General features: G+C 42.6%; 1 protein-coding gene across 1 annotated transcript in view; it reads right to left on the reverse strand.

Moving 5' to 3' along the window:
* Positions 1–11,244, reverse strand: part of LOC122772552 (ADAMTS-like protein 3) — a 40,865-nt gene extending 29,621 nt beyond the window's left edge. Inside the window, exons 1-4 of the mRNA XM_044030717.1 lie at positions 10,953–11,244; positions 8,985–9,112; positions 4,782–4,827; positions 4,110–4,346 (exon numbers count right to left, since the gene is read on the reverse strand). Of these exons, the coding sequence (XP_043886652.1) occupies positions 4,110–4,346; positions 4,782–4,827; positions 8,985–9,112; positions 10,953–11,228 (687 nt within the window). The 5' untranslated portion in view covers positions 11,229–11,244. The remainder of the gene's footprint in view (positions 1–4,109; positions 4,347–4,781; positions 4,828–8,984; positions 9,113–10,952) is intronic.
* Positions 11,245–12,048: the final 804 nt, after the last annotated feature.

A 12,048-nucleotide genomic window follows, 5' to 3' on the forward strand; every position in this document is an offset into this window, starting at 1 on the left:
AAAAGCCCTGTATCGAGTCATAAAGCAGGGTGACAATGAGATCATTTACACTACTTCAGAGGCCGCACTGATGGTAATCATGTCAGAGGGAACTGCTGTCCACACCAATGAAGATGATGAAATCTGGAGTGAGAGCTCATATCACGAAGCAAGTCTTTTATTCCAAGAAGGGAATAACAGTGATGACAATGAAGAAAATGACAATGATGACAGTGAAGAACTTGAAGAGATTGACTTTCACAGTGGATTTTGAAGAGAATGGTAATGGATGAAACTGAAAGTTTTGATGATGAAGCACAAGAGTTTTGGCAAGATTCACAAGACAACGTTGAACTGACATAAATTGTGTCGATGTTCAGCGACTTCGTCATTGAGAGGGACGGGACGATGTAGAAGACGACCTGCTTGATGAAAGAAAATCACAGGTAAGAATGGAGTTTTGCAGTGTGAAGAAAATCTGGAAGAGGATCTTCTACATCCTGTGGATCTCTGGAGACTTTGTCAGCTTCTGTCTTGGCCACTTCTTCCAACAGGCACAAACCCCTTATATCCATCCATCCATTTTCTACCACTTTATCCTCAGGGTCAAGACTGTATAAAATAAAAAAAAAGTCTGGATCAAATTATTTATTATTATTATTTGCTCTTATGTCTTTATATATCAATCCATGAATCACAGATTAGCAAGATGACACCTCTCCAGACTTTGCACATCTCCCATACCTTTGCTATGTAAAACAGTGTTGTGGTCATCTTTGATACTCCCTGACTCAGAATGTCAAGTATCCCATGAAGGACTGTGGCATTAGGATTTCTTCCATGGCCTTGAACCTCCTTACATTCAGCAAATATACACTCTTAATTTGGTGGAATAATAACATTCACCTTTTTACCTCCTGATTTCCCCATTTTCTTTGCCTGCCCAAGATGCTGCTCACTACTGCTGATCACCAAAACACCAGTGTTTGGGAGAACTTGAACATCTAACCAACACTCTTTAATGATTCAAGCACTATAAAGGGACTTATTGCTTCTTAACTGACGGCCCCTACTCTCCCCAACCACCAGTCGCCCTACCAACAATTTGTAATCCGAACCCCCCTATCATAGCTCAGCAGATGAGTTTTAACAACACTGAAAACTCGTTTTCTGCTGCTGCTGCCCGAGGATCGACCCGACGGACCACTCAAAGTCCCCCGTGTAGTAAGAACTCTGTGAAAGTCATGGAGAGGACATCGACAGTCTGACGCACACAATTACGGACGACTCAAACCTTTGTGCAGAGAACACAGCGCCCACCAGGACTGCACAGTGTTTCTCTGACAACAAACCCTGGATTAATTCTGACGTAAAGGCTGTCCTTAAAGAGAAAAAGAGACCCTTTAAGTCAGTAAACAAGGAGGAATGTAAGGAAGCAGCTCAAGGAAAGAGATCAGGGAGGGGAAGGACAAGTGCAGGAGGAAGATAGAAGATGATTAGCTGCAGCAGAACTGCATCAGCAGATTTGTATCTGGAAATAAATAATATACAGGACCACGATATTATATAATGTGGTTGAAAATCAAAAGAGAAAATGTGTCTCCATCCAGAGTAGCTAAGGGTGGGAACTCGAGGAATGTTGTGTCCAGAGTTTTTTTTTTAAAAACGTCTGTTTAAACTTTAATTGCTAAAGCTGTTTCCATTGCACTTATTCACATTTACCTTATTGATACCTGAACTTTTCCACCACAATCAAGCATAAAACTTTGAAGTGACATTTCAATTTTTTTTTAAATGTTCTATTTCTATACAAATGTTCTATGTCCATAAAATGCATTCATTGAATAAGGAACACTTTGTGTGGTGCTGTGTTTTTGAATCAAATCAAATGTAAAACAGACAAAGACAAAACACTAAAAATAAAAAGGTCATCCTGAGACAGCTGTCAGCCACATACTCGAGTATGAACTGTCTTCATACAGCATGAAAAGTGGTCAAACTGACAGCAGCAACAGATAAATAACAGCAAGCTTTTCAAAACTCATCAATTATTGTTTTTCACTTCAACTTAGCGGACGGAAAAAAACAACCGCCTTCCCTTGACAGTTGGATGAGAACTGTCTCATAATAGGTTTCTACTGCAGTGCCACTCTCTGATACACATATGCCAAAGAGCATATATAAATACTTGCATGGGAATGGGTCTGTCAGGTGTTACTGAGTTACAAACACTTTCTGATCAAGCGGCAGCTAGTGAAGGGGAGTGGTCCACTGTCAATCCCGCTCAGTGTGTCTAAAACAAAGTGTTGCTAAATATAGCATCGCTGACATGATTAAGACACCGCAGGGACCAGAGTTTTTATGTTTCATCTTGCGCTGTCAGTTCATCATTGCCCATAACTGTACATGGGACAACAGTGTCGGCTGCACAGCCAAGCAGAAATTAATCTTTGGAATAGTGATGCATCGTAGTACAGAGGCAAACTGAAGGCAAACTGATAACAAAGTAAAGCATAGGCCTGACTTATATTCCAAGAAACAAATAGAGCATTAGCATTCACACACTTGTGTCCACACATGTTCCTGAAACCGCGTGGATGAGCTGTATTGCAAACACGTTTAAACTGCACATCAGAGTGGATGTGAAAGGTGATTTAAGAGACTGCGAATGTGGCATTGTTATTGGTGCCAGACAGTCTGCGTCTGAGTATTTTAGAAACTCGAGAAAATATCCAGTTTGGGGCAGTTCTCTGGGAAAAATGCCATGTTGATGCCAGAGGTCAGAGGTGACTAACCAGAGTGGTTTGAAATAATAGCAAGGCAACAGTAACTCAAATAACCATTTTTATACAAGGTGTATAAAAGATCATCTCTGAACACACAGCACATCAAACCTTGAAGCAGATGGGTCTTAATTCAGTCTTCTGTGTACCTAATAAAGTGACCACTAAATGGTTATTCCATACACAGTATATATACTACAGTGTTTTGCTCAGTTAGGACTGTATTTAAATCGGTCCACATTTGACAACAACTGCAACTGCCCCAAAAAACAATGATGGTACAATTTGCACATTGCACAAGTAAATGAAATACAGGCTCATCACAATTATACAGTATAATGTAATGAAAAATGTATCTTTTTAAAAGCATATGTACATCCATTTATGCGTTTTTCCACCTACCGCTGTTGGGTTAATATGTTTGTTTATTGAGCTTGGCAGTAGGTGTCCAGGTCACCACAAGACAATAATGACTTCAATTAACAGTGATTGTACCTGGATGGAAAACAGCAACAAAACACAATTCTTAATGAACAGCAACAAGCGCTATTAATAATTGTTGTTCTGTTGCTGTTTTCCATCCATTATTGTTGAGTCAAAGAATGTCAGTCCACACATACTTCCTCTCATTTGCGCCATTTTTCCAGCGCAGTAAAATGCAGACGCTCCAGTGACGTTTCACTGACGTCACCGCGAATCATCCTTTATTTGCTGAATCTGTTTCCATTGCACTTTTTGTCAACACGACAACTTTTCCACCTCAATCAAGATTTCCAAAATGTCTGTGTTTCCATACAGGTTTTTTAAGAGGAAGCCAAGGCAGGAGAAGTTTCCAGAACATCTCCTGCCAGCTCCTTATAATGTCCAAGAACACACCAAAATTATTCTGAGCATTTTCCCAGGGCCTTTGGGCCAGAGACCAGAGATCTCTTACCCCTGACTCTAAGTGTACTGCAAAATTGACACTTATCTTTGTCCTGACCACAAGATTCCTGACGATTATTTTTTGAAGACGACTGCATCTCTCTAACTACGTGTTCCTTTATTGTCCCTCAATAACACACGAGCACCCTTCCTCTAACTCCCGCTGTTTTCCTCTCCTCATCCTCTCTTAATTAAGTCTCCGTGCACTTTCATCAGACATCCTGACTGTCAGCATCACATTCTGGATGTTTTGGATTTTTGCTGTGTCGGCTAAAAGATTCAGCTTCTTTTGGTGTCTCTTTTAAAAGGAGTCCAGCTGCGGCCTTGCAGAACATACCACCAATGTCATAACCATCATTGACAAAGAATAAATAAATCTTGTAAAAAGATAAAACATGTCTGACTGGACAATAACCTTCTTACCTGACAGACTCCGTTGATGCACATGTCGGGGGCATCTGCTCGGCATCGTGTGCCATCAAGCACCTTAGGGGCAAGTTCGACGGTGAGGCTTCTCCCTTTCGCCTGGCACTGCAGGGCACAGGGGGCCAGGGGGTCATAAGGTGCGGGGACCCACTCATAGGTGACACCCTGGTACTTGATATCATTGTGGGCCGAACACTGCTGGGCCCGGAAATCGCCCGACTCTGCAGGGCAATCCTAAAGGTAAGAACAACAAGTCGTTAGGGTCAGCAGCTTTGGCAAGGAAGCCCAAACTGCCCACTCTCCAACCAACACTGCCAGCTCCTTCCAGAGGGATTCTAAGGCGTTCCCAGGCCAGCCGAGAGATATAATCCCTCCAGCGTGTCCTGGGTCGGCCCAGAGGTCTCCTCCCGAAAAAGGCGCCTGGGAAGCATCTGAACCAGATGTTCACCAGAACCATATGTTCAATGCTGGTTATGAACGCAGCTCCATGTTTCTGTGCTCCAGACAATAATGTAGTAAAAGCAAGGAAACTGTACCTTGAGTGTGAATTTCCTGTTATGCACAAAAACACCATCAAGATCATTTAAAAGATTAAATAAAACCCCCCAAAACCAAACTAACACAAATCAAAAACACTTAGAGCAAAATAGTAATCAAGAGCAGACTCACTGTGCTGCTGCAGGTTCGGTAGCGGATGTTTTTTCCATCGCAGCTTCTGCAAAGCAAGGTCAAAGATATAAACTGAAAAAGAGCTGAGCACAACTGAAAACCAACAGGTGACTCAGTGTTTGAACAATGTGAAATGATGACGATGCGGTGTCAGGCTACACCGGGACATGTGAACAGCCTTAGTACACCTTGGCATTGATTCTTAATTTGACTGAAATTATGAGACAGATACTGTAGATATTCCCTTGTGTGTTTGGATGATGATGATGATGATGATGTTGTTGTGGTGACCTTGTTTCCTTAAAATGATTTTCCTACCAAAGTGAGCTGCATTCTCGAGAGTGAAGGTTGAGCTACATGTAAAACGGTCGTCCCACTTCAATAAATGAAGCTTTACTTCACAGAAGCTTCTCCCCTGAAGAATGTAGCGAGCAAAGTTACACAAACCACTACATCAGAAGCTCAATATAACTGTCAGTGACAGACGTTGCACGACATTTTGCATAACATTGTGCAATAACATTCTGTAATGATGATTTATTAAACTCGACGATGTGATGCTTTTTCACATTATACCCCATAACGGGTTGTGAGAAATGTCAATAAGTTAGAAAGAAGATGCATGACATGGCAGTTTTTTCCACTTTCCATCGCCCTCTTTTTTTCCTCCTTGATCTTTGAGGAGTTTCTCCTTTTTTACTCTGGGTTCAGACGTAACTGCAGGTAAATTCTTTAAGTGTTACGTAAATGTGATGGATGACTTCACACACGCCGAACCCAGCCAGCAGCTATCTCAGCACCTCACTGAGCTCCAGCTGGCAGAACCCGAAATGTCAAGTAAAACTGAACCCAAAGAAACTTGTGCATGGTCTCTCTCTCATACACACACCGTCACATACACACATTGACAGAATGGACCCGCGCTCTGTGTGAAATGTGCCATGGCAGAGCGTTAGTTTCCCCATGACAGAACAGACACGCTGGTAAACCCGTTCCACCTTGTTAGCAATAATAACAACACCCAATCGCTCGGTGTGTGTTAACTGCCATAAAGTGCACATTTCCCCCTGCAGGCTTACAATAACATTAGACTAAACTGGTAGCAGCTCATTTGTGCCAGTGTAAAGCAGATATGGAGCTGAGAACGACAGTTCCAAGTAAATCCAGGCCCAGACAGCAGGCTCCATATTAATGGTCCATTTAGTGTACAGTATTTTTCCATTGAAATGCGTGAATTACTGTTTGTGTGTGGGTGTGCATCGGTGTGTGGGTGAACTCTGTTTTCAGGGTCTGGGAATGTCTGCAGTGTTGGCCATCAGTCTTCCTCTAAGCTCACAACACTGACAAGATAACAGTGTCGGGCTGTCGATGGCTTTTCCACACACATGATGTAAAAAGGGGGAAAAACATCACAGCAATGTCAGAGGAATACTGTGAGCTTTTTTAGTTGTTGTTTTTTATGCACAGCTGCTATAATGTAGTGTGTAGCATGTACTTTCTCTTCCCTTCATCACACAAGCGACATCCTTATGAGATGAAGTGGTGGACATCACCATCAAGGTGTTCTTCAATTTTAAATTCCTGCTTACAGTAATTGTGATGGAGCGCAGAAATGCTCCTCTGAGTATTCACAACTTTGAGCCATTTACTCGCGTCACCATTGATGTTCAAAGGCCTTAAAAGGGTGAGAGAAACACAGTCTGGCACCAGACGAAGCAAAGACATACAGCAAAGACAAAGCTGTCTCCGAAAGAGACACCACGAAAAAAAACATCTTACGTGTGTGTACTTCTATTTGTTGTCTGTTTAGGATCTTTTCTGGCATAAACATTGACCTTGTCAGGACCAGTGGTCCTCATGCAGATCAAAACCTGGTCCTAATGAGGCAGAACCTAATTTCTGAGGCTCTGATTAAGTTTAGAGCTAAGATTTTATTTGTATTTAGATTAAGGTTAGGGTTGGGCATTAACTTGTTATGGTTAAAGTTTGGGTTAATGCTTTGTTTAGGCTGTCTCAATGAACGTGAGTCCTTAAAAAGGACAGCTGTGTGAATCTGTGTGTGCGTGTGTGTCAGTAACCCTGATCACGGCTCCCAGCATCTGGAAATGATTGGGCTCCTGATTTCTCTGGGAGATTCACTCTCATTCAAGACAGTTCAGGACAGCAAGAGGAGCGAGTCCACTGGGTTTGTCTTTGCGTCTCTGTGCTAATTAACTGCAACGGTGAGAGACAGACACTGACCTCTGGACGTAATAAGCAAGAGCATGCGGTCAGTGTTTGATGTGTGTACTAATAGAGACTGCATGGGAAAGACACATGTCTGTTTTGTCTGTACTGATTAGTACATTTGAATTATTAATATATATATATTATATTATTTGTATTATATATATTATATTATAATTCATTTGTTACCTTGAAGCCCGTTTCTCTCCAGGTTAGAAAGGGTGATGTATTACTATGACTCCTAAACCCTTAACAACCAATTGGAAAAGGCAGCAAAATAAAGCAGCAAACATATTGTTAAATGAGTATAGACTTAAGCTGGTATAGAATTTACAATGAGAGTCTTTTGTTAAGCGGCTAAGTTCTTTCCTTGTGTTCCTGCTGGCAGCCGTGTTTCCAGTGAGAGTTTGTGTCTCAAGCTGCTTCTCTCCTAGGGAGCCTGGCCAGCACAATCAATACTTAATACCAACACACTTGAAAATACCTGATTGACCCTTTTAACCTGAGGTTTAACTTAAAAAAAACACTGTGACCTTCTTACAGTCGACATTTAACAGAGCAAGACTGGCCCAAATTACTAACACCAGATAAGTACATTGGCCACTCTGAGGATCATTTTTGTGGTCATGACTTTGTTGGGCTTCTCTTCTTTCTATAATATTGTAACATATCTGCATCACTACGTAAGGTGCCTTAAGATAACCTCATGTTGGGATTTGACACAATACAGATCAAATTAGATTTGATTTGATTATCTTTGGTCATGCATTTGATTCCCAGAGAGGGAGAGATTTCCGTAGCGTAATGGCTGAGAAAGTGAGGCGGCTGAAATGCTGTCAACACAGTTGTCATAATGGAGACAAATGTGTTGCAGGAAGGCTACAGAACGATGCTACGGGGCACAGTCTGAAAAAAAGTGTCCACTGAACAAGCAGCAAAGCATGACAAATCGCCCAGCAGAGACGGGCTGGCAGCGAGAGCAGACGGCCTGATTTGAAACCCACACACTTGGTGTGTTTATCAGTGTGAGGAACACACAGGGCACACCCAGTCCAGACATCGCCTCCATGCCGGACCATCGAGATGCTGGACTGTCACTGTCTGCAGCCCACTTTCTGCATTCTATGTTGTTCCTGACACATGCACGTGCCCACTGTTCCATTCATGGTTGAATTAGAGTGTTTGACGGTCTGGTATTTACCACATGTGCATCTGCTCCCTCATTCCATTCATTGCCAGTACACTGTACTTCCTTTTACTATGACTCGACCAATAAAGTCTGCAGAGTCGTAAATTTTAAGCTGCAGACGGACGTCCCCGTAGGGACTGCATATACTGCTCGCAGACGTGGGTCAATGAAGACATCTATGTTACATGGACCACAGCAGACCTTTGGACGTGGACAATTTCAATTAGGCTTAACGTCGCAGCAGTCGGGGTTGTTCAGCATTATTTAATCGATGATCCCATAATAACTTTTCAGGAGAACAACAATGAAGGGATGTGATCTTTACGTCCTCTGGGCTCCGTTTACAGCCTCATAACTAAATCTGTAGCTTCACGGGAGACTGACAGAGAGACAGAGAGACTTATGTGTATAAGTGACTTGTTAAAATGCAAATACCAGTAAAAAAATATACATTTTTGAACAATTCATGACATTTGCTAATAACTTCTGCAGCATTTCCTAAGAAATACTCAGACAGAGACAGCTGTCATACAGTAGTTATGGCCATAGTTTTATTTTACAGCTCTAATAATTCAAAAAAAAGATCTTTATGTGAGAAATGCTCCTTTCTCAAGCTGCATGTATAAATGTTTTGCATCTTCGCATCATTTGCTTGAGTCGCAATATTAAAAATGTACTTGACAGAATATGCTGGTTGGCTGGTTTGGCAGTTGTGTTCAGATGCAAGACACGTCGTTAAGAATGTAAAACATCAAATCTGTCTTGTGAGAGGTTAAACGAGGGCTCACCCTCCATTGAGGCAGCGGCGCAGAGAATAGGAGGCTCCTCCTCCACAGGTTCGAGAGCAGTCACTCCAGGCGCCCCAGGCGTCCCAGCCGATGTCTCTGTCCTCATCTGAGCGAGTTGTTCTGGATGCCTAGAGAAGAACAAATGGACACAAAGGTTAAGCACTTCAGTCAGGTCACACATGTGAGGCCAGTGGACGCCCACCTTCAGTCTGTTCCTTTTTCTCTGCCTCCCATTCTTTCCAAAGGTGTTTGCTCACCATGGGAACTGCCTCCTTCTCTCTCAGTATTGTTATTAAAACCTGGTAATTAAATTAAACAACCAAAATTCAAGGTTGTCAAAGGAAATAGACTGTGTTGGCGTGAGATCCTAAAAATTCAGATCTATCTTTACGCTCATACCATTTAGCAAAGTAGGAGGAGGCAGCCAGACAGAAGCTCACAGTGGTGATGGTTTTTCATTTCTTTTTATAGCTTTTAAAATCCATTAAAACCAACAGCGAAACACCAACAAACCAGTTATGGATGAAGTAGCAGCCAGTTAAGACTCTCTCACTCATCTTCTACCACTTTAATCCTACACATGACAGTCATGGGGGTCACTTATGCCAGTCCCCCGCTGACATAGGGTGAACCTATGTCATAGACCGGACAGGTCGCCAGTCCATCACAGGGCCAAAGAGACAAACCAATACCTATGGTCAATTTAGAGTGTCCATTTTGCCTAATCCCGAAATCTGCATGTTTTTGGACTGGGGGAGAACCCGGAGAAAATCCATGCACACAGACCCGGGAGAACAACCCGGGTCTTCTTGCTGCAAAGCCAAGAGTTCTAATCACTGCACCAACCGCGTGGCCGCCAGTTAAGACATTACAGATACATGTCATGGAAGGATCTGCTGCAACAGAAACACAGATGTGAAAGCACAGGGGGAAACATTAAGAAGTATGTTTTGATTGTGAAAACTGGTCCGTCTAGCTCATGACAATGACATACAATTCAGGGTCGTGGAGTTTAGAGTATATCAAAAATCCTCCTGCTGAATTAAATGAACAGTAGGAACAGCTGGATTATTTCCATCATAGCCTTTCAACATAATGTAAATCAGATGATCCGAGTGCGACACCTCTGCTCCTCCTCTGTTTGCAGACTCGCATCTAAATCTGTACGAGCGCAGCTGTAATTTTAACTCTCGCATAATTCAATTCATACTCAAATTAGCTCAACAAATATTGTTGTGCGGATGAGTTATTTGTCACGGTTGTGTTTAGCCACAGGATACCGCGTGTTCCACTGGAATCATTCCGTCCATCAGTTCTGAAAACCCAGTGATTCAATCACCAGTTTTAGGCAAGAAGCCCCAGCATGCTGCGACAGCATCCATCCATCTCACCCCGCTGACTATTCTCCTGTCTTATCTGCAGTGTTAAAGAGCAGATGACAGAGGGGGAAGTAGAGAGAGAGAGACTCTGATAGAGAGGAGGAGAGATGGAAAGAAAGAGAGTTTTCCTGGCTGTGTGTCACCAAAAATAGGAAAATTGGCTTCCCCTGGGTCAGTGATGTCACCCCAGACCCTGTGGTGCCAGTGTGAGTGTGAGTGAGTGTGTGTGTGTGTGTGTGGGAAAGAGGAAAATTCAAGCAGTTTATGGAAAGTGAGTCCACAAACCTGGAAGGTTTCGTTTTTAAAGGGTTTAAGAGGGTTTTAAGTTGTCCTTCAACCTGTATGTCACTGGGTGAAATATTCAAAACTTGTATTTATACAATTGAGAAAAGTGTTTATCCTGGAGAAGTGGTAGCACAGGCGCTCATCCAAAACCGTTCTTGCCATGTCAGTGAAACTCAGCGCACAGAAACAAACTCTAATTCCTCTGACAATGTTATTAATGCCTGGTCAACCAGAATTAACATTTCTGACATGCCTCCATGGGTTTCATTTCACCCTGCCTCGCAGACCTGGATCACTGGCTGACCTTGGAGCTGGCAGAGTGAAAACCTTTGCAGTCTTCGCCCTTGTTCTGTTGTACCAGCATAGGTGGGATCAATCTGTGTGCCTTGGACTGTTGCACTGCAATTGGGTCTTCTTTCGTTTTTTTCCTCTCTACCTGCTGCATCCAAAGAGACAGACAGATCCGCCGGAGAGGAATTGAACACGTTAGCATTCCGCTAATAGGATAAAACCACCTTTTGTTGTTGGGCTCAGCCAGCGAACTGCCACCGCAGACCTCCAACAGTAATAACATCGGCATGAGGAGAATCTGTTCAGCCAAGGCTTTTTTGGCTGGAATGGTCAGTCAGGCCTATTGTGTGAGCTGTGCATAGTTCAGCATCAGCAATCTGTGTCTACTGACAACCCAGATGACCTGGTCGTGTACAGTACAGTAAGCAAACACAATTCTGATACAAAAATTACAGTCTACGCTGGAAATGACTGGATTAACTGGGTCACTCTTCAGAGCTCTTCCAGAGTTCAAGTGAAACAATCAGAGAAAAACTTTGGTTGAGCAACAACAGTAAATAATTGTTATTATGATGTTTTATCTAATGATAATTGTGTTGGAGTGGCAACCTGATCAGAGTCTGACGTATCATCTGCCCTTTATTTAAGCTAAATAATAGATTCTCACAATGTATGACATCAGTACATTTACATGCACAGTTTAATCAAACTAAGGCCGTAGTCCAACTAAGACAACTTGCCGAGTCCAAGTAAAGATGTGGCGAAAATAATCTTATTGGCCGTGTAAGTCTGACTCCGCCGCCGTAGATGGCGCTGTATCTCTCCATAAGCTAGTGTGTATTAAATCTGTTTCCTGTTGACATTTACGTCACAGAAAAACAAACAGTGAGTGGCGAGATGGGTCGTGCTGTGGTTCTGTATGTTTCGTACCTGCTGTACACGTTAATCGTGAGAGAAATTAGATCAGTCAGGGCTCTTGTGGTTGCTGTGTTGTCCGAAGAAAGACGCCACAACCACCGTATGTCGGCAACAATACTGCAGTTTTACTACGTCGACTCCTTTTATTTCCGAGTCAAAGACTGGAGAGGAATTTTAGTGCATGCACAGAA

Source organism: Solea senegalensis, linkage group LG7 (assembly GCF_019176455.1).
Source record: "Solea senegalensis isolate Sse05_10M linkage group LG7, IFAPA_SoseM_1, whole genome shotgun sequence".
Lineage (NCBI taxonomy): Eukaryota > Metazoa > Chordata > Actinopteri > Pleuronectiformes > Soleidae > Solea > Solea senegalensis.